The sequence below is a fragment of the Lutjanus erythropterus genome, chromosome 19, assembly GCF_056507025.1.
Source record: "Lutjanus erythropterus isolate fLutEry1 chromosome 19, fLutEry1.hap2, whole genome shotgun sequence".
In the NCBI taxonomy this organism is placed as follows: domain Eukaryota; kingdom Metazoa; phylum Chordata; class Actinopteri; order Lutjaniformes; family Lutjanidae; genus Lutjanus; species Lutjanus erythropterus.
In genome coordinates, this window is record NC_139335.1 from 18,493,816 (window position 1) to 18,515,465 (window position 21,650).

The 21,650-nt window shown below is 39.5% G+C and overlaps 3 protein-coding genes across 3 annotated transcripts; 2 read left to right on the plus strand and 1 right to left on the minus strand.

Moving 5' to 3' along the window:
* Nucleotides 1-2,346: 2,346 nt before the first annotated feature.
* Nucleotides 2,347-7,672, minus strand: mif4gdb (MIF4G domain containing b). The gene is made up of 6 exons (XM_084744244.1): nt 7,522-7,672; nt 6,639-6,754; nt 6,400-6,509; nt 5,475-5,630; nt 4,875-4,967; nt 2,347-3,383 (listed from the first exon to the last, which is right to left on the minus strand). Exons 2-6 carry the CDS (start codon nt 6,715-6,717, stop codon nt 3,156-3,158), a joined length of 666 nt encoding a protein of 221 aa, XP_084600370.1. The 5' UTR covers nt 6,718-6,754; nt 7,522-7,672; the 3' UTR covers nt 2,347-3,155.
* A 1,033-nt stretch (nt 7,673-8,705) lies between these two features.
* On the plus strand, nt 8,706-14,441 carry slc25a19 (solute carrier family 25 member 19). The gene is made up of 7 exons (XM_084744245.1): nt 8,706-8,838; nt 10,360-10,511; nt 10,800-10,955; nt 11,050-11,220; nt 11,376-11,556; nt 12,236-12,366; nt 13,240-14,441. Exons 2-7 carry the CDS (start codon nt 10,380-10,382, stop codon nt 13,453-13,455), a joined length of 987 nt encoding a protein of 328 aa, XP_084600371.1. The 5' UTR covers nt 8,706-8,838; nt 10,360-10,379; the 3' UTR covers nt 13,456-14,441.
* A 1,517-nt stretch (nt 14,442-15,958) lies between these two features.
* On the plus strand, nt 15,959-21,009 carry LOC146309647 (cyclin-dependent kinase 5 activator 1-like). Its single transcript, XM_084745075.1, has 3 exons — nt 15,959-16,131; nt 18,804-19,452; nt 19,904-21,009. The coding sequence occupies exons 2-3, from the start codon at nt 18,937-18,939 to the stop codon at nt 20,393-20,395; spliced, it is 1,008 nt and encodes a 335-aa protein (XP_084601201.1). The 5' UTR covers nt 15,959-16,131; nt 18,804-18,936; the 3' UTR covers nt 20,396-21,009.
* The last annotated feature ends 641 nt before the right edge of the window (nt 21,010-21,650 follow it).

Below are 21,650 nucleotides of genomic sequence, written 5' to 3' on the forward strand. Positions count from 1 at the left end.
GAGTGTTTCAAGTAACCATACCAAAAAATCGAACAAAATATGCTTTACTTGTATAGGAAGAAGTGCTTCTTTGTGGAATACCCCTCGTATTCCACAAATACGGAATATTTGTAATATATGGAATACCCCTCGTATTCCACAAAGAAGCACTTTTTTTGGAGCTCAACCTCAGTCAAAACAGCAAGCCCAAAATGGTAAAATATCAAAATGTACAGAACATTTTGTGTCCTGCTGTACCACAAATCCCATCCAAACTGCTGGCAGATGTAACCAGCAATATCCTTATATCCGTCCTTTGTGTTGTAGTTCCTGTTGCACAAAAGCTGTCACCTTATCCAGGTCAGCTGTTTAACACAATATAACCTGCTTAGATGAAGTGATCTAAGGACTACAAGGTTGAATAAAAACCTTGCAAAGTGACAAAACATCCAATTCTTTTTAAGTTTTTTCCCTCGTGACTTTAATCTCAGAATTTTTTTACCTAATGGCCCTTATATGTTGTTGTAGAAATTTAAAGGGTAACATGGGATTCTTTTTGTATTGAGAAATAACATTCTGTATAATAAGCAGTTGTGCTTAATTGTATTGTTAATTAACACCCAATAAACACATAAAACTGAATTAATGAAAAATGTCAAAGATTTATTAGAACAAATAAATCTGCATTAAATATACAGCCCAACCATAAATTGGAATTGAGTGATGTAAAAATGTTGCAAATGTGTAATAAAATATAGAAACATACTGTATATTGCAGTCAGTATTGTGCCCTTTAGGGACGATTAGTGCCTACAGCATTCAAACTTAGTTATTCCTAATTTAACAACTTAGGATCAATCCAACCTACTTAGCGTCAATATATTTCATCAGCTTGGGTCTGAATGTGGTGACAAATCCTAAACCTAAAACACAAATCTTCAAAACATAACCCGGAAAAAAAGATTCTGAGAGATAAAATGTCCAATGTACTGATTAAATTCTTTTCCGTGGTCTTTGAATTGATCAAAGCTGAATTGTCCGACTGCTTTAGAAGCCAATTTTATATTAAGCTCAGTTTATTTACAGTCTATATAATCACAGGTGCAGCGCTGACAAATTATGACCTTTCAAAGAGATGTGATGTTTTAACCACACAGTATTTGTCTCATGCTTGTGTCTGTCTGATTCCAAGGCACAGCTTTGGTCGAAGACATGGAAAGTCGTCACTGAGCGTCAACAAAGGTAACAACAGAAAACTGAGCTCAGCTACACAGTGTTTGCTGTAGTGCTGGTGGAAGATGAATTCAAAGGAAAATACTCATAAATGACTTGCACATATGTGTGGGGAGGAAAAATACCATCAGTGGTGGAAACTAACTGAGCATTTACTCGAGAGCAAAAACATATATTTTTCCTCTTACCTGTAGTGGTATTTATCCATCTAGATTGTTTTGGTGCGAGCTGCAGAATTCCTTTTTGCTTCCTGAACAATATCAACTATAAAATCCATTTTAACAAAATGAAAATTACATTACACATCATGGTGCAAATCTTTAGTTTCACATTTAGCTGCTTTTTACACAAACCACTTTCATAACATTAAAGTATAAACCTATTTACAACAATGTGGTAAAACTAAAGCTGTCTGTTTAAATTCTTTAGTTTCTTTTCAGCACCTGGCATTTTTCCACTTAAAACAGTTCTACAACAAAAACTAAACCACAAGTTGGAAAGTTACTCCTAAGGTATGACACGCAAGGTAAGATATGTCTGCCTTCTCTTGAACTACGTGGCACTCACAGAGACAAAAAATACATTTGAAAAATTCAAAAGCAACGTGTGTTTCCAAAAATCATGACCCGATTCCTCAAGATAATCCACAGACTTTTGTTTCATGAGCACCCTTGTCCTTGCAACGTATCTCCAAAACTCAGCAACTCACACGAGAACAATCTAGATTAATAAATATCATTACAGGCAAGAGGAAAAATATGAGTTTTTGATTTTGGGCTGAACTGTCACAGTAAGTACAATTTTGAGGTACTTCACATGAGCATTTATGTTTTCTGCTACTTTATACTAGTATATTGTACTTTTTCCTGCACTGCTTTTACTTAATAGCTTTAGTTAAGAGCTACTTTGGAGACTGAAATTATTAACCCTAAATATGATCAACAATAATTCAAGTTAAATTAAGATATATTTATTGATCAAAGGGGGGAATTTCACAAAGTCAGTGATCCAAGTACTTCTTCCACCACTGTCCTCCAGCACCTTTACTATAAATTTAGTCTTTTTCAGGTCTGCTGTATTGGATGATGCTATTCTTGTTGTGTTGGCACGACTTGTGTAACAAACAAAAATGTATTAAATATTAATTATTAAATGTTTTTGTTGATTTATTTGTAGAAAACAGTTTAAATGTGAACTGTAATCAATCTCTTGGTATTTTCTAAGTTGAGCTGTAACAAAAAATGAAAGAAAATCCCTGAATTAAGACACATTCTTCAACTAACAAAACGGCCTCACATGACGAGATGTAACCAAACAGTAACACAGGAATCCTACTGGACAAATTAGAAAATTCCTCTGAACTGCATTTCAAACCATTAATTCTATGCTAAAATATTCAGCTAAATAAGTAAAACCTTGCTTTTCAATTAAATTAAAAAGTTGGTCACACAACAATAAAAAAAGTAAAGCAAAAACCAAATCAGCTTGCATCTGACTGGAATGTCTGTTCCAAGCCCTTTGGATTTGATAAAAAATAAGTTGGACTTTGAAATGTTTTCTCAAAACAGGAATGCCTGCAAGATTAAAAAAAAAACATAAAAATATCTTCAGCTTCGTTAGCTGTAATCAAACCTTAAACAAAGTGTACCTGAATGTGGCTAAACCTCGTTAACTGAACTTCAACTCCTGAACTATTGCACGTTCCACATCCACGGCACCATGTCTTGGTAATATTATCAAACGCAGGGAGCAATCCAGCAAAATGAAAGTCTTGTTACAGTTTATGAACCGCACTCTTCACGAAACCCTCCACTGATCTCCTGGAGGATGTTGCTGGTTTTATAATCAGTGGTGACTAAGGAGGAGAGGTATCCAAGGTGCTTGAAGGTTGGCTAACGCACCTGAAAAACGGCTGCTCAGCACCCCTGTCCTCGCAACGAAACCTAGTCAGAGATTTCACTGTAGTAGTACTTGTGGGCGGTGCTGCTGAGCAACCAGCCTCCAGCCCTGAACTCCAGGATCTCCAGCAGCAGCAGACGGGCCATGGAGGTCAGGCCTTCCTGGAGCAGGAAGCCGTCCCGCAGCAGGAAGAACAGCTCGTCCATCCGCTGGCTGTTCACCTTCTCCAGCTGCTCTCCGATGCGATGCAGCTGCACCACCAGACAGTCCACCTGGTGGAGGAGACGTCAGTGACTTAAAGAAGAATGAAGACACTCCTGTGAAACGCAAACTGACTCTGCTAAGTATGTTTTCTTTAAATGAATTCTGTCTTAAATTTGACCACTTGGTATATCCAATTAAAAACATCTAATTAAAACCCATTGCACAACTATTCACCAGAAAATGTTTGGGATTTTTCGCTTTTCAGGCAAGAAATCTTCACCTGGTTCTCAGTTTTACCGATTAATTAAGATGAATGATGATAAAGATGATGGCCTTTTCTACAGAATATTCTGAAAAGATGGTACAATATTATATGTATTTTATTTAGGGTAATTTACATCTCTCTTGCACATTTCATGTCCACTAAAAATAATGGTATATTATAAATAGTACTTTTTTATTTTAAGAAAATGACGATAAAGTTTTGTACACTTGGTATCTATGGTTATTCAACAGTCATATCACTTTATATACACAGTACATCCTGCTGAAGACAAAACCACCTTGCGGTCGTATGCCTCTGCCATCCAGTCAAGTTGCAGCTTAAATCCACATCTCTCTAAACCCACGCAGTATGTGTTGACTTGTTGACATGTATGATTCCAGTGAATAATTCACAGTGAGAAACGTGCTGTCTTCACTGAACACTGACACTATTTTTAGAGAGGAGAACAGAGGACTGATAGAGAGCTTCATCACATGGTGCAACAACAATCCCTTGAAGCTCAATATCAGCAAAACCAACGAGCCTGTGGTGGGACTGAAATGCAAAAATGTAGATGTTGCTGCACACGTCAGCAGCACAGAATAACTACACAATCACCAGAGTTTCAAGGTGGACACCGAAGATTAGTTTACTGCTGACCAGATGTAACAATTTATTATTTTATTGAAGTTGTTTAAAGAAACCTATATACAACTGTCAACTCCTCGCTCCTCTTAACCAGCCGGTAGGGGCCGCAAGTCATAAACAACTGGCACTGATGGGAAATAACTACTTACATGTAGTTAAATGTAATTAAATTGCAAAATAAATGTATCTGTAATCTGTTACAGTTACTGACAAAAAATCTGTAATTAAATGACAGTTACTAAATGGCATTTCGATCCTCTTACTTCCTGAACATTTGATAGAATTGACAACTTTGACTAATGAAAACGTTGCTGTTTACAAAAATGTTGCCTGGAGAGCTGCACTCTACTGAGTGACTTCTTCTGGTTAATAAATTCCTGAGTGGCCACAAACGTGTTTTGTGAAGTCATGGAGACCTTAACCTTTGACCACCAAAATCTAATCAGGTAATCATTGAGTCCAATTGAAAACTTGGCCCAGGTAACGTAAAGACTACAGGGATTTGAGCCACAATATATGCCAAAAATACTAATGGGTTGATATACTATAGAGGTGTTAAAAAAGGTTCCTGAGAAAAGGTATTTTACCAAATATGCATCTATAGAAATAATATGAATATAAAAAAGGAAAAAATTCCATTCTTTACCTCCTCCTCATTCATTAGCGCATCTGGTTGGGCCAGCCTCATCAGACAGTCAAACACAGGATGGACCAGGGCCACCATTGGCATGTTGTTCACCTAAACATTAAGGCATACAGAGAATTTAAGACCTAAAACTTTCATCAAGACAACCCCTTCATTAAGTGTTAGACTCTAATTTCACACAATTGAAAAAAACAGCCCATATTGTCTTGATATAAGCGTTGACCTGTGCAAAACGACAATGGCCATTAATTCAAGGATGAAACCTGAGTTGAGCTGCAGTGGGTGGGAAAGTGAACTGGGACCACACCTTCCCGTTTCTTTTTTCCCACTACTGACATACTACACACTTATATTACTAGACTTTACAACCGACAAGTTCAAGATGATGCATTAAAACAGCAACAAGAAAGGCACATGTACAGCGTAACACAAGATTTAATCACAGACATCGCTAGGTCCCGCCTAAAAGAAAATGCATACAAACTGTTCTGCAGATGATTTGATCCAGAGTAACTTAACAATGCTGCTCTGTGTTCATGATTAAGACCGCGATAAAATGATTAAGTTGAAATATGTTAATAGGAAATAACAGTGACTTACTTTGAGGTAGTCGAAGATGTTGCAGATGAACGTGACGTAGCACACCCACTCCTGCAGCGAGCGCCCCCTTGTCTCCTCACGGTCCTTGAACTCCTGCTGGAGCCGGTTCAACAAGTTCCTTCTGAACACACTTCCGTTGCTCTGCTTGGCCTCAGCCTGAATGAGGTAATCAAGAGAGGTCAGATGAAAGATGCAGTACAGACAAAGTTAAGAAACACAGAGGTATTGGTAAGCTGGCTTAAGAGCTTCCTGTTGCTAAAGTGTAAACTACCAGTTAAGCATTAATAAGCAAAGAGGATTAAGAATTTGGTTAAAGAGACTCAATCAGATATTTCAGTCCTGCTCTGGTTTCTTAAATCCCGCTGCCACAATGGCTGTCTTGATCAAACAAACTTGCGGGTAACTTCGATATCTTTCATCCTGGACACTATTTTGCCAGGTTTTTGTTTCTGAGTGACTAATGGGGACAACATTTTTTTTTAAAATTGGTCCAGTACTGAGAGAGATTGCTGCAGTCAGCAGACTGGAAACTCACCACAAATGTCTTGGCTTCTCTTTCCACTGCTCCAACAATCACCAACTCTTACCTCACTTACCCTAACAGACTTAGATGTGAAAATATTCTGGCTCTACATGCTGTTTCTACCTGCTGCTTACATGATGTCCAACCTCTTTCTCACTCCTTTCCCAGTATTTTCAAATGTAACTAAGCCAAGATGTTTTTGGTTAGTTTTATTTTGTTTCTGTTGACTTTGCATGAAGATTATGATGTTAAAATTACATTTTTGCAAAGGGAGTCTTGCTCAATACCACCAATTTTCACTTAGATAAAAAAAAAATTACAGAACAGCATCCACTTTGAAAAGTTACTCCTTAACAAGGACAACAACACATGGACAACCAGTCAATGTGAAACAGTATGGACCTGAACAATGGTGTAGCAGATGCGTCCAGCCTCTTTGCTGAACACTGGGTCCTTTAAAGATTGATCCATGATGATATTGGATACCTTCTCCAGGTTCACTGAACTTGGATCTGAAGGAGATAAAAGTTATTGTTTAGGTTTTTAGCAACATGCCAATGCAGGTAAGGTTTCGAGGATTGGTTTGCAACACTAACATGGTGCTGAAATTCCTCTAAATGAGTACTAAGTAACACGCTAACCTTTCAAGGCTGTTTTCAGCAACATCTGCGTGTCCAGGTCGAAAGACTGGATCCTGTAGTCATCAGTTGAGTTCTCCATTATAGCTGATACCAAATGACACCTGAGGGCTGTCCCACTTCTTCGTACATAAGATACATACAGACACAACAGGTGTTTTTCAAAATAAATGCAAGATTTTCATTAACAGGTTGAGGTCCTGCTTCAAGCCTGGGCACAAAATACATTACAGACAGACAGACAGACAGATAGACAGACAGAGACTACAGAACAATTTGTGTGACAACAATAACCCCAAAATCCTGTGCTGTCATCAAACTGGCTGCTCCCCACAGCTCATTCACTGGGGGATAGGAGGGATTACACGGGCAAACTCAGGTCAACCAAGAGGTCACCTGATACCCCAAATCAACAGATTTAACACACAACACAAGAACACAGTAGTCTTTTAGTCACTCGTGTATTGACAACACAAACATATGAATCACATTTCCATCACGTAGCTAACGTTGGCTTAACGTTAGCTAACTGAGATAACGTTATTTGATTGTCGTTGAGTTAACGAGAGAAAATGCAGCGTTAACACAGTTTAAAACCTCTCTTGTTGTCAACACACTAACAGCTAAGAGCTAACGCTAACTGACTTTAAATTAGCTTGTCGAGTTTGTGCCTCTGCTCGGTTACAGAAACCTAACGTAAGTAAGGATAGCAGTAATGTTAAGACGAGTTAGTTGGATAACGTTAACCTAAAATTACGTTACAAGTGCTCGTCAACAGAAAGACACGGGTTGATGTTAACTGCACATTGTTAGATGCTAGTTGGTAAAAAAGCCGGATTAAATCAGGTACTCATATTTCGATAATAATCGCTGAGATTTCACCTACAATTTTCGCCAAATATTTACAGCCGGTCTTCCCACAGGGTGGATATAAGCAGACGTTACTCGACACAGGATTTCCGAGCTGAAGGATCACGGCAAGATGTCAATCTCCCTCTTCTTCTTCTATGTGTTTTTGTTGGACTGCAATACCAATTTAAAGGCGTACACTGCCACCCAACGTCCGTATGATTTTTTTTCCAGGAGAACGAAGTCATGACCCGCCCTCCTCTGACTCTGATTGGCTTCTACTCGTGTCTTCTTTGGGTCGGGCCAATAGATTCTAGGTAGGGGTTTAGGCATAAGGAGTGTGATTGGTTAAACTGGAGCAAGAATATCGGGTAAGCCAATCAGAAGTAGAGTAGGGCGGGATATTCCTTCGTCATCCTGGGAAAGAAAATGGTCTACTTAGGTATGTGCCAAGTATCCACAACTCCTCCTGGACATAGACATCAGAATCAGAATTGGATATATTTTATAAATCCACGTGGGAAATTGTTGAAGTTACAGGCGCTCTCATTCAAGAATGCACATTTATATATATCTATAAGAACAGAGAATTATGAAGAATACAATGTAAAAAAAAAAATGTAAATACTAATTTTAATTTTTATCTAAACTGATACAGTTTGTCAGACTCTAATTAATTCATCATTTAAAAAATATAGATATTTTTTCCTGTAAAACTAAAACAGAAACTGAATCAATTTTTCACTTATTTATGACTTAACAGTTGTTCCACTGATAGCCTGGACTGACCCAAAATTAGAAGACATGGTCTTGTTTCTGAGTTGCAATACAGGCTCACAAACTATTACCAATGTTCTCAAGTTTGTATGTCTTATCAGCAAATATCACATACGCTAGAATACTTAAAAACACTGCACTAATACTTAATAGCATTCCTTTTATTCATATATTCTGTGATGGACTACAGTATCTCTCTGACACTGTAGAGCAACAACCAAGGAGACTATGATAACCTCTCAAATAAATGGGAAAACAATTCTATAGTAAAAACAAATAAGATGTACGGTTTTATTTTCTCTGTACTGTTATTTTCTTTAATAATTTTGTTTTTCTTTTTATTGTGTTAATACTATTTATTTATTTATTTAAACAGGGACACAGAAATTGAGGCAGTGATGCATCTTTCAGCGGTATTACATCTTTGAGTGATGTAGTACGCATGCGCGATCTGACCCGGAAGTAATATTACTAATTTTGGCATGCAATGGAAAGATGTTCCTGAACTGGTCAGTGTTGGACTGTTCGTGTCGGGCGCTGTAGCTGACTGTAGTTTTTATGAAAGAATTAATATAAGGTAAGTATCTGTCTGCCTGTGTCACCGCTGCAGTCCTGTGTCTCGGTACAAAGTGTGCAGCTGCTCTGTTGTTATTAGCTTAGCTTAGCCTACTCCCAAGGTCCCAGTGCATGTCCTCTGCGTGTTGTGTCTGTTAATTCATGTGGTCCTCATACACAAGGGTGCTGCTCAAAATTCTGTCCCGATACACGAGCAGCTTCTGTGGCCTCCCTCCACTCCTGATTCACGTGTCTCACGCATTTTGATTTTTTTTTTTTTCAATTTGGTCAAATTTTTCAACACAATAAGCACGAGGAAGCATGTGTTGTACTGTTTGACTGAGACTGGGATGTCCACATGACTGTGAGTCAGTTGCCTTCACAAAGTTTTGTGCAGTCATGAATCAGTATTAAAGCAATAATGCCATTTTATTTTCTCTTTTTGACCGTAGTAGCATCATAGTGAATGATGTGCATAAGACCTCAATACCATTACATCACACCCTTAATGAACAGGAAGTCATCTTTATGAATGTTCATGACTGTTGTCATTGAGTATCTTTCATTGTCAGTTATGCTATTTTCGCACCAAATGTTGGACGGGATGTAGGGGAAAAGGAGGCTAACAATTCAGATCTTTTTACTTTTGTTCAATGTTGAACAAGCATGAAAAAGCACATTTTTCATGAAAAGAAGCTACGACTGCCATCCAGTATTGTGTTAGATATAATTCCATCAGAAACAGAGAGGGAAGGAGATAAATATTTGTATAAAATCATATGTAAAGCTGGATTAAAACCGATAACACATCATTGGATGAATGAATCTATTAACACATGGAAACTAACAGTTGAAAAGAAACAAGAAATGGAAAGAAGTACTTATTGGTTGAGAAATAGAAGAGGAATTTATAAGAAAAGAGGAGGAGGAAAGGAATAGTAAAATGTATTTAAATAAATTAGAATTAAGATAGTATATTTTGCTTCTCTCTCCTTTTCCTCTTTTCTGTCTCTGTCTTCATTTTATTTCCTTCATTGTGTCAGCAGTAAAACTGTATAAATGTGGCAGGATGAATGAAACGAGTGATGAATTTGATGACTTTAGTGAGCAAACCTGCAATAAAATAATAATAAAAGAACATTTTAATTACAAGGGGGTTGTGTGAGATGTCTTTGTTACAAAAACTTGGCGTGTCTGGTGCATTTCAGGATTTTGTTAAGCCATTTTATGGAAAAATCATAAATCAGCATTGTATGCAGTATGATACAGTATAAAAGAAAATTTGACAAACTTTTAACATTCTGTTCCTCCTGAATGTTTTTGAATCTGCCAGTAGCCAAAGGAAGGCTGCCAACTCTCAGCTGTGAAACTAAAGATATTTGGCTCAAAGATAGGCGAGATTTAACACATGAGTGAGGGCCTTTTTTGTGTTTGATATGCATGAACAATATGTACAAACAATCTTTCTTAAAAGTGAATAAAAGCTTACTTTACATGTGTACTTGTACACATTATTTTTAATTCCTGTCCATGGTGTTAACAGGAATCGGAGGCTGTGGAGACATGGTGGGCTTTGACCCAAACGCTCAGGGTGCAGCTCTCTCCCCACAGGAGGCGGCCCTGGCTGGGTCGGCTGCTGGGATGGTCACTCGTGCCCTCATCAGCCCCCTGGACGTGCTTAAAATCAGATTTCAGGTAATGAAATGTCTGCGCACTGACTGTGGAGATTTGGGAGATGTCTGAATCAAATCCTGTTTATACTAATGATAGTTTAATATTTTCCACCTTTTAAATAAATATATACCTTATATTCCGATATTGAAACCAGTATATGCAATTGTAATCAGTCCCACACAGCAGAGTTAAATCACATTTCTCATCAGGCGGTGATTTGGCCTCCTCACTCTTTTTTCAGCAACTGATCTCTCAATTAAACATGCTGCTTCCCTCCTGTATGTTTATCAGTATTTCTGCTCCCCACAGCTGCAGATTGAGCGAGTGTCTTCAAAGAGGCCGGAGGGGAAGTACTGGGGATTATTTCAGGCATCCCGCTGTATTCATTCAGAGGAGGGACTTTCTGCTTTCTGGAAGGGCCACATCCCAGCCCAGCTCCTCTCCATCTGCTACGGGGCCGTCCAGGTAGCGCCTGTAAACTGTAAACTGCACACTCACACTAACAAGTACCTGTATGAACGCCCGTATTTATACTAAACTGTGTATGTGTGCTTTGCAGTTTGCCAGTTTTGAGTTTCTGACTGAGGTGGTGCACAAGACGACGCCATACGACAGCCAGACGGCAGGAGTTCACTTTTTGTGTGGCGGTTTGGCCGCCTGCTCTGCTACAGTGGTCTGCCAGCCTCTGGACACACTGCGGACACGCTTTGCAGCTCAGGGAGAACCTAAGGTAGCACTGCTGATATACTAAAACTGTCAGAAGGATTTTGATAGTAGTCAAGAATTTCTTCTTGCACTGCTGGAAAGAATGAGATGTTGGTTATGTATTTAATTTTATATACCCTGCCAAAAGTATCATGTATTCTGCTTCATGTGTCTTCTCAGGTGTACAACAACCTGCGACATGCTGTGTCTACGATGTGCCGCTCTGAGGGAGTGCTGACATTTTACCGCGGCCTGTCTCCGACACTGCTTGCAGTTTTTCCTTACGCTGGGCTGCAGTTCTTCACCTACAATGTCTTTAAAAAGCTGCTGGCTCCACCTTCCACAGCTGGAAACTCAGGAGGTCAGTGGATATCGAAGTCATTGTCCCACCCAGCTCATTACGCACAATTAATACTAATTGTATAATATTCTAGAACATTGCGATTTAAGATTATTCTCTTTAACTGAAGGATACTTTTTTAATAGTTTTACTGTGAAGAGTGTCTATCTCCAATTCAACGCATGCAACTAACAATTATTTTAATTGTTGATTAATCTGTTGATTACTTTCAGGATTAATCTATTAGTTGTTTGGTCTATAAAATGTGGTTGTCCTCAAATGTCTTGTTTTGCCACAAACCAAAGATTCAATTACTAAATAGTTGGTCAGTGTAAAGGAGGCGTGGTGGTGGGGTTCAGTTCTTAAAACTTAGTTTAGTCAAAAATAAAAGAGAGGGAGAGATGAAAAGTACAGCATGAGGATGTGAAAGTGTGTTTCATAATTAATTATATGCCAATAATTAAATCAACTTGATGCTTTGAAGGTACAACAGTTGCAATGCCAGTAAATATTAGGTTAGAAAATAAAACATTGTCTCATTTAACGTCACTTCTGGTATAAACCATGACCATTCCTTTTCTTCTGTCCAAATACAGATACAGAGACAAATAGCTTTGTTTGCTAAATAGATACAACTGACGTCTCTGTGTGCCTCTGCATATGAGGTATTCACAGTTTGAATCTGGTGACTTTTCTCAAGGAAACCTGAGGAGCCTGATCTGTGGCAGCGGAGCTGGAATGATCAGCAAAACAATCACGTACCCCTTCGACCTCTTCAAGAAGAGACTCCAGGTGGGCGGCTTTGAGACAGCCAGAGTTCACTTTGGACAGGTAAGCTCTGCCGCTACATGTTTCATGAGATTTTAGTGAAGCAAAGCAGCACTTTTCCAAATGAAATACAACACTTTAAAATAAAATATAAATGCAAATATAAAATAAAATACAATGCTTGTCAAAAACTAGGAAACTAAGAAAGCTACTGCTGACAGTTTTTTTTTTAAATCTCTGGGTATAAAGGCTGTTAATTTACAGTGGTGAAGAATGTGATTTGGTTCCTCCTCACATGACCAATGCTGATCACTGCAAACAGCAAATTTGATATCCCTTTAGGACACTTAGGACACACGTGATGTGCCAGTAGTATCAGTAGTATACAAATAGAAGACAAACAGTTTTTTCCAGTTTCATATTTTGGAGCACATATTTTGGGTCTAATATTTAACAGGGGTGGCAAAAGTGCTGATACTAGAAGTACTGATTCAACTTCTTCATTTAAGTAAAAAGTCAAGCTCTGAAATGTATAAAAGTAAAAAGTTCTTCTGACAAAGCTGAGTGAAACTCACCTTTCCTCCAGATGAATCTCCCAGTCTTGTATGTTTTGTCTTATTGACTTCTATTCTGTCCTTTTCCTCTCATTGTGTCTGTCGTGCGTGTTTTATTGTCCCATCCATTTAGGTTGAAATTGAACAATGATGCAGTATAAAAATAATCAATTATTCCTCTCAAATGCATTAAAACTAAAGTAACGAAGCTGTTTCAAAAATGTGAGTCACAAGTATAGATATTTCTGCTAAAATGTAAGGAATAAAAATAAAAAGTTGTCAGAAAAATAAATATCCAAGTAAATTACAGATACTTGAAAGCTCTACTTAAGTAGAGTGCTTCTCTAAAATTTAAGCATTATCTCCTGTCTCTCTCATGCAGGTGCGAACGTATCAAGGCCTGCTGGACTGTGTGGTTCAAATAGCCAAAGAAGAGGGTGTGCGAGGCTTCTTCAAAGGCCTCTCACCCAGCCTTGTGAAGGCAGCTTTGTCAACGGGCTTCACCTTTTTTTGGTATGAATTTTTCCTCAATGCCATGCGGAACCTCAGGGAGAGGCGGGCAACGAGCAGCCTCACCAGAGACTTAGAGAAAAGATAATGAAGGAAGGAAAGTAATGATGGCACAATCACGCACATCGGAAACAGACTCATGCCTTGGTCTTTGCTTGCACTTCACGCATTTATCAACTGATCAATGTTTGGTGGTGTTTTTTTTATTGTGTTTACATATAACGTTGGGAAAACATACCCTCATTTTATTTGTCTTTGTGCTGTCATTACACCTTGTGTTGTAAAAGCATCCATTTTTTTTAAATGTATTTAATATCAGGGTTTCTAAGGTTTGTGGATGTTTGCTTTTAGAAGACGATGTTGTCATCACAACATTTAATGTATAAAATGGACTTTGCACATTTTAAACTCCGACTTTTTATTAACCAGTTATAACTTTGCCATTATTCACTCACATTTTATTAAATTTAAAGGACAGTTCCGCCCCAATCAAAAATACTGTTTTTTTCTTTCCAGTATTGTGAAACTAGATGACACAGCTTGTGGTGCTCAAATTGCATTTTTTTTTTTTTTTTTATTTAACATCACTGTCTCTTTACAGAAATCATGACCCAGTCACTCCAGATAATCCACAAACTCCTTTTTGTCTACAGCTAACCCTAACCTGTAGCCACATTATTTTTATTAGGTTCATTATGTTAGAGAGAAGGCAGACATCTACAGCCAATATCTTCAAAACTGGGCAAAACAATCTACAATCTAGATGGATAATAGCACTACAGGTAAAAGGAAAAATGTGCATTTCTGACTTTGGGGCGAACTTTCTCTTTAAATTGGAAGCAGAGTATTAAGCAACATGTGCTTTGATTGTGGTCATATGTGTATAAATAAAAACATGAGTCTAATATTTATAATGTGCTGTGGTTGACTATAGGCCAAATGAACTGCTCATCAAGAGTTCAGTGTCTCCTGCTAAGTGAAACTCTTAAATGTAGCTGTGGTTGTGCCTACATGTCTGTCCAACACTGTAACTTTCAGGTCATTATTTTTAAATAAAACATTTTATAAAGACTGTGCTCTGCGTGGTTCTTTGACAAGAAGGTACATCAATGTTTGTGAATCACTGGAAGCAGCCTATGGATTGATGTTTGATTGTTTTGTTGCTTTTCACCATAATGTAGTGTGTTTTAAACTATTGTAACAGTGTGTAGTGTGGGACTTTAAACATATAAGAATATAAGAATTGAAAATACTGCACTCATCTACAGAAAATGGTTGCAGCCTCAAAAAAAAATTTAATAAATAAATAAAAATAGCTCCACAAATCTCCCCTTTTTTTCTTTTTAAACATCTCAAAACGTTTTCAGTTCAAACTAAAAGCATTTTTGCATAGAGGTCTTTTGTTGTGGAGCACTTGTCCAAGGAATTCGTATTTGTCATGCGTATTATTTATCATGATACTTCTTATATTTGCAGTAATCAAAACATGTAATCAGGTTATCCTTGACAATATAAATACAATCTAATTACACGTTTTTTCAAATCTAATCTGGGCCGATTATGTTACTTCTTTTTGTAATCTGATTGTGTAATCCTGATTACATGTAATCGATTACTACCCAAATCTGCATATAAAGATCATATTATTTCTAGTTTGTGTTTGACATGAAGTATGGCTTGTTACATCTTAGCAGTGCATGGTGTCTGATTAGTGCATAGCTGTATTTGTTCACGGTCTAATAAAGAACAGATTATTTATAATTTTTGTCTAATTTGATACAAAGTAAAAGTCTTATTTTAGCATTTTAAAGTGCAATCAGACAGGTTGGACAGTCAGCAGTCATGAGCACATTAGTCTGCAGGCGGATCTTGCACCCACAGTGTTAGTGGAGCTCGGCCTACTCGAAGTGATTCATAAAACCCTCCGCGTTCATCTTGAGCATCCTCCTCCTCCTCCTCCTCCTCCTCCGCGGCAGCAGCAGCAGCAGCAGCAGCTTTCACACATCTGCTCGCCTGCTTCAGCACCTCGGACAGCGACCTCTCCGATAGGTCGGAGCCGGTCGGCGGCCAATCGCTTTAGCGGCGCGGCTGCGGCAGCGACGGTCAGCGGCGGCAGCAGCATCCCGGCAGCAGCCAATGAGAACGCGCCGCTTCTCTCCCACATCCAACCCGAATAACTGCAGATGCCCGCATCAAAGCAGCGGGTCTCTCTCCCTCTCTCTCTCTCTATCTGGCAGGTTTGCATATCTGAGGGTATAAGCTGCTGTCTATTTTTGGAATCCATAGTGGCCATTTTTTCTCTGCCTCTCTCTCGGTATTCTCCGCCTTTGTTTTGATTTCGCTCTTTTGGACCGATGTGTGCTGTTTTTATTTGTATCTGAGGGAGGTTTGTCCGAGCAGTGAGCATCGTGGCGGGACATTAACAGCCGTGACCGTATAGATTTTCGCCTCTCAATGGAAGACATCTTCCCACTCGCTGCGAGCGAAGGAGTGAAGCACATTTCGCATCTGCTTCGCATCTGTATTCCCGTCGACGAGCGAGGGACTTGTCACAAATGAAGGCTTGAAGAAAAGGCAGCAGCCTCACCGGGAGACAAACCTGTCGGCCTGTAACGCTGGGGGTTCAATATATGACCAGGGACCGAGCCGTTTTCACGCCCCGGACCCTGGAAAAGCGTTTTCACATTTTGACCGCATTTGCCCAGAAGCAAGGGGGTCAAGGTGTGATATATGGATTCCTCAAGAAGAGGCGATTAATCAGAAGGTAGGAAAACACAGAGGATTGTTTTGCTGCATATGGCGACTGCATTTTTTTTTTTTAATTAAATCATAAAACAGTCTGATGAGGGGGGCCTAAATAATCCAATAATATTAATGCACAGGTGTGTGGTCGCCCTATTCTTCATGATTAGATGACTTACGTTGCTGCAGAATGTCTCATACCAACATTAAAGACAACAACATGATATTTGTGATGCTGAGGCTGTGGATGTGGGAGAGCACAGGCCCCATCAGCTGATGTTTCTGGAGCTGCCTTGTGTTGGAGGAGCTGTTTTCAAGGCTTCCATTTTGAAGCTAAGATGGATGCTTGCGCACATTTCTTTCTCCGTGGCCTTATCTTGGTTCTTATATAACACTGATGAACGGTGGAGCGGCGGCTGCACGGCAGGCCCGTGTCACGCTGGCGTGAGAGACGATGCATATGCTTTAACCAGCAATGTTTGATCACAGACCGACATCAAACCGAAAGGAAATTAAATTCATGCGTGCTGAGGTCCAATTCTATTAAAGTAACTAACACCAAACTCCTTTATGTGAACACTTATGAGTATTTATTGCACAGGCATTGAGGTCTGTGCATCAATACTGTGAAGGAATGTCGTCAAATTACGTAGCTAATGTATATTAAGATTTTCAGCCATGTTGAGAACTAAAATGTAATAAAAAAAAAAAATCATTCACACATAATATTCTCTGTTAATTAACATTTAATCAAAGGTTTTCTTCTGACTCACTGCCCCCAAAAACAACAAGTGAAAACAACAACAAAGCACAGAGTCCCCCCCCCCTCCTGATGTGCCCCCATGGCACCATGCTGAGGAAAAATTATGAATTGTCGATGTTTTTGAGAATTTTGCTCTGTGCTTAATTTTACCTCACTTTTAGTTTAGCTTTGTTTTGCTTTTGATTGACTTTCTGTTGCAATCTTGCTTCCTGGGTACCCTATTTTTTGCTTTATCTGTCAAAGCACTTTGTAAACTCAAAGGTGCTATATAAATAAACCTATTATTATTATTATTGTTGTCATCATCATAATCATTATTATTATTAGTAGTATTAGTATTATTATTATGATAGTCAATGGCAAGAGACAAATAATTTTTCAATCCTGTTTGAGCTGTGCCATTAACTACACATATGATATTTTTCCATTTAAAATATAATTAAAAGTTGCAACTTGTTGTTGGTTTGTCATGATTTAGTTTTATGTGAAAGTGCTCAATGAACTGTATCTTTCATCTCACACAATACACGTCATCAGCACCAACATCATTGTCCCGTGACACGCTCTCTTACATGAAGCGGTTTATCCAGTGACTCTTGGTCCTCTTATCAGACAGGAAGTGAAAGAATGACCAAGCAAGACCAGTTGCTCGTATGACTACATCCTAGTACGACCTCACACAGACATTGCAGCTTCAGTGGCTAATGTTAGCTTTTAGAGGGAGGAAGTCATGATGTCATGATGCAACCAGTGGGTGCTTAACCTTAACTAATTACATATCTTTACAGTCTGATACTTAAACAGTTTTACAACTAAAAGCAACTTTCTTGACTTGTAAAATTATCTTTTAAATTGACAAACATCATATGTGTAATTCATGGCACAATTCAAATGGGATCAAAAGATTATTTGTCTCTTGCTAGTGACTATTGTGCATGTTTTTTTCCAAAAGGAGGGACTTTTCCATTTACTAGTTTGAGGTGGAGCTTTCACCCACATTTCATGGCCTTCTTCAGGTTGCTAGGGTACAGCAACATCACCATGGACAAATCTATGTGGGCAGTTAGATCCATACTGAGCCATCTCCATCAGCTGAGGAGGACTGTGAGGTGTTTACAAAAACCTAATACAGGCAGTAAAAATAAAAAATAACTCAAGGTTAAAAGTGCTTTAAAGCTCTACAAAAAAAAGAAGGAATAAAAAGATCAGTGGACCTTCACAGGTTTTCTCTTTACTCTTACTTCACAAAACAGTCCAGTGTGAAGGTTCATTCTTGTTATTAGAAACAGTACTGTGACCAAAACAAAAACTAAAGTGACTAACTTTTTCCAGAGCTGGAAGCCTCATCTCACTGTCTCACAGATGGGATTTGCTCAATTGTCATAGAGTTCATTCATATATGGCTTTGGGGTCTTATTCTGTTTTTTGATGCTATTCAGGATATGGTGTTTACATGGACTGTGAACACCTGGTTATTCATTTCTCTGTATGTTCCTACATGGTTCCTGGTAAGAACTTTTTTTCTTCAGATGAAGAGGGATCTTAATATATCCTCTAGTCCCACAAAGAACCCTTGACAAACCCTTTCTTCAAAAAAGGGTTCTGCAGAAGCAAATACTTCTTGATAGAACCTCAGCCCTTCAGACTGACCCCTTTTGAAATCCTTGTTTCTATGATTACACCATGAATGCAGCTCCATGAAAATCTATCAAACTCCATCTGCAAAGGAAGACTACGAGTTGGGCTTAAAAGCTCAGAAAAGCCTAGTAAATGGATCTTTAAATGAGGGTTTGTTGTCAAATTAATACATCGTTCTTAATTAACTTCAATATTTTGGTTGTGATTCATTAAGTGTTTCTTGCTGTATTATTTATCAAATGTTATGTTACTAATAAAAGAATATTTCCACCGCTTCTGTTCTTTACTCACAGGTTTGACTTCCTCCAGAAGTGAGACACTTTGGTCCTTTCAGAGCTCTTTGTGTAGACCAATCAAGGAGCTTTTCCTCCACTACTCCCCACTCCACCCATCCCGTGTCCCTCCGCTAACTCTCGCACAGGCATCATGGGTACAGTACTTTCGCTGTCTCCCAGCTACCGCAAGGCAGTGCTGTTTGAGGATGGCCCAGCCACGGTAGGCCACTACACGGCTGTCCAGAACAGCAAGAACGCCAAGGATGCAGCAGCAGCAGCTGCGAAGTCCCTCAAACGGCCCTCTATCATCAATGTGTTGCCATGGAAACGCATTGTGGCTGTATCAGCAAAGAGGAAGGGCTCCAAGAAGCTGCAGTCAGATGGTGGGGACGGTGGAAAAGGGAGCTCTCCGGATGGCCACGCCACTGCCATGGCCAACTCAGCCTCCAATAGCCTGAAGCTGAAGAAGTCTCAGTCCTGTGCTAACCTTTCTTCTTATACATCAAGCCAGGACCCCTCGGCCACTACCACCACTACCTCCTCCCACCTGCCCACCTCCAAGACCCTGGCTAATGTAGTTACTGTCGCTGCCAAAAAGAATTCCCTGACAGGCTCTGGGATTCAGCCGTCTACTGCAGCTGGCACGCCAAAACGTGTTATCGTTCAGGTAGCCATAATCCTAACTGTTTGTTATTGGGCTTTTTTGTAATCACAGACAATTGTCACGCAATACTAGGACTGCCTATTATTCAAAATATTAATGTACCAGTACTATTACCATTGCCCTTAAATTGATACCAGTAACATTAGAGTACATCATTCGAAACCTTTTTTACACACTGCAACTGTCCACCCTGAAATTTTCTCTGTGCCAAATAGTAATTTTTTTATACATCTGTGTACAAAAAGGATCAAATATAGCTATCGTTTAACTGGAGAAGTTTCAATAGCTTAATGGAATTGAATTGAGTGACACCCAGTCCAACTAAATCCTAATCTGAAAGCATTCAATCAGCCTTAGCTACTTAAACTTATTGCTGCATCATTTCACCAGTCCTTATCCCAAGCCTCTTTCACACCTTTCTTCTCTTTTATTTCATTGTATCTCTTTGACCCAGGCCTCCACCAGCGAACTGATGCGTAGCTTGGGCGAGTTCCTGTGTCGTCGGTGTTACCGACTGAAGCGTCTATCCCCGACAGATCCGGTGTTGTGGCTGCGCAGCGTGGACCGCTCCCTCCTCCTACAGGGCTGGCAGGATCAGGGCTTCATCACGCCGGCAAATGTGGTCTTCCTCTACATGCTGTGCCGCGATGTGGTCTCATCCGAGGTGGCCTCAGAACGCGAGCTGCAGGCCTCGCTGCTCACCTGCCTCTACCTGTCCTACTCCTACATGGGCAATGAGATCTCCTACCCGCTGAAGCCCTTCCTGGTTGAGGCGGAGAAGGAAGCCTTCTGGGACCGCTGCCTGGAGATCATCAACCGCATGAGCGGCAAGATGCTCCAGATCAACACCGACCCACACTTCTTCACCCAGGTGTTTGCAGACCTGAAGAATGAGAGCAAGAAAGAGGAGGAGAAGACCAAACTCCTCATTGGTCTTGACCGATAAGAAGGAGCTGGGAGGGGGGAAGGAGGGAAGGATGGATAGACAGATTGATGGAGTTTATAGGTTGAGGACAGGTGGACTAATGTAATGCAGTGTAGCGATACCTTGGAGCAGTGCTGTTGTCTGGCGTCTCTACTGGTTTATCATTAATCAAATTTCTTGTTCTTGACCCAGAACAAAGAGCCTCTGGGGTTAACACGGCATTTAAACACTTTGTGTTGGGTAATGAACCACCTCAACACTAACAGGCCTTTAGACAGAGGCAATAATTCAACTGCAGTGTCTCACCTGAGGGTAACAATCAGCCCACAGGGCACTTGTACCACAACAAGGACGATAAAATCAAGGTTACTGTGGTGCTGGCCACACCATCAGCCACATTATTTGGCAAGATTGGAGCTGATTACACACAAGACTGACAGGCCACTTGTTGGTATCCAACACCTGGGTCACTCGGCTCAGGATGTGATGAAAAAAGCTTTAAGGCTCGGTAAGAACAGTGTAACTGACAACACAGACGAGGGAAGCTATGTTTTATCAAATACCCACCCAGCAGGGCTGTTGATGTGAGATTATGAGGCTGTGAGAAAGAGATAGTCATCATTTTTTTCTGCTGCCTCAGGGTCTCAGAGTCTGACCTGTACCTTGTATCAGTGAGATAGGAAATGAAATCTGATTAATTTGAAGACTTTTTCTGTCTTTTGATAAAAATGAATGGATTTAGAAACGCCAGACAACACAGATTACTAATCAAGGGTGGATATTATAAATATAAAGATATTGATAGGATGATATTGTGTGATAGCATCCAGGCATTTTCACTATAGAGAAATGTCAAGAACCACCTTGCATGAGGTCACTTCATATGCACATGACCACCTGCTTATTGCCAACTCCACTTTACCTTATTCCTATTGTCCTGCCCAAGCTTATTGCACTCACCAACACTGGCTGCGAGGTCCACTGTTGAAACTTTAAGAGCATTATATAATACCATTACATGGATGAGATAGGATCAACAACAACAGTCTGCAAACTTGTCAGACTGGGAAATTTAAGTTGCTATGGCGTAATTGTACTGTAGTGGATTAATTCATTTTGCGTCTTACATAAAGTACTGTACTTTTAAGGGAACATTTGGGTTTATCCAGTCAAATCTGCTATGAATTGGGAGATCAGTTATTTATTTTTAATAGTATGAAATGCTAATCCCCTGGGCACAGATTAATAATCGTTAAACAAGCCCTCTGTAAGATGT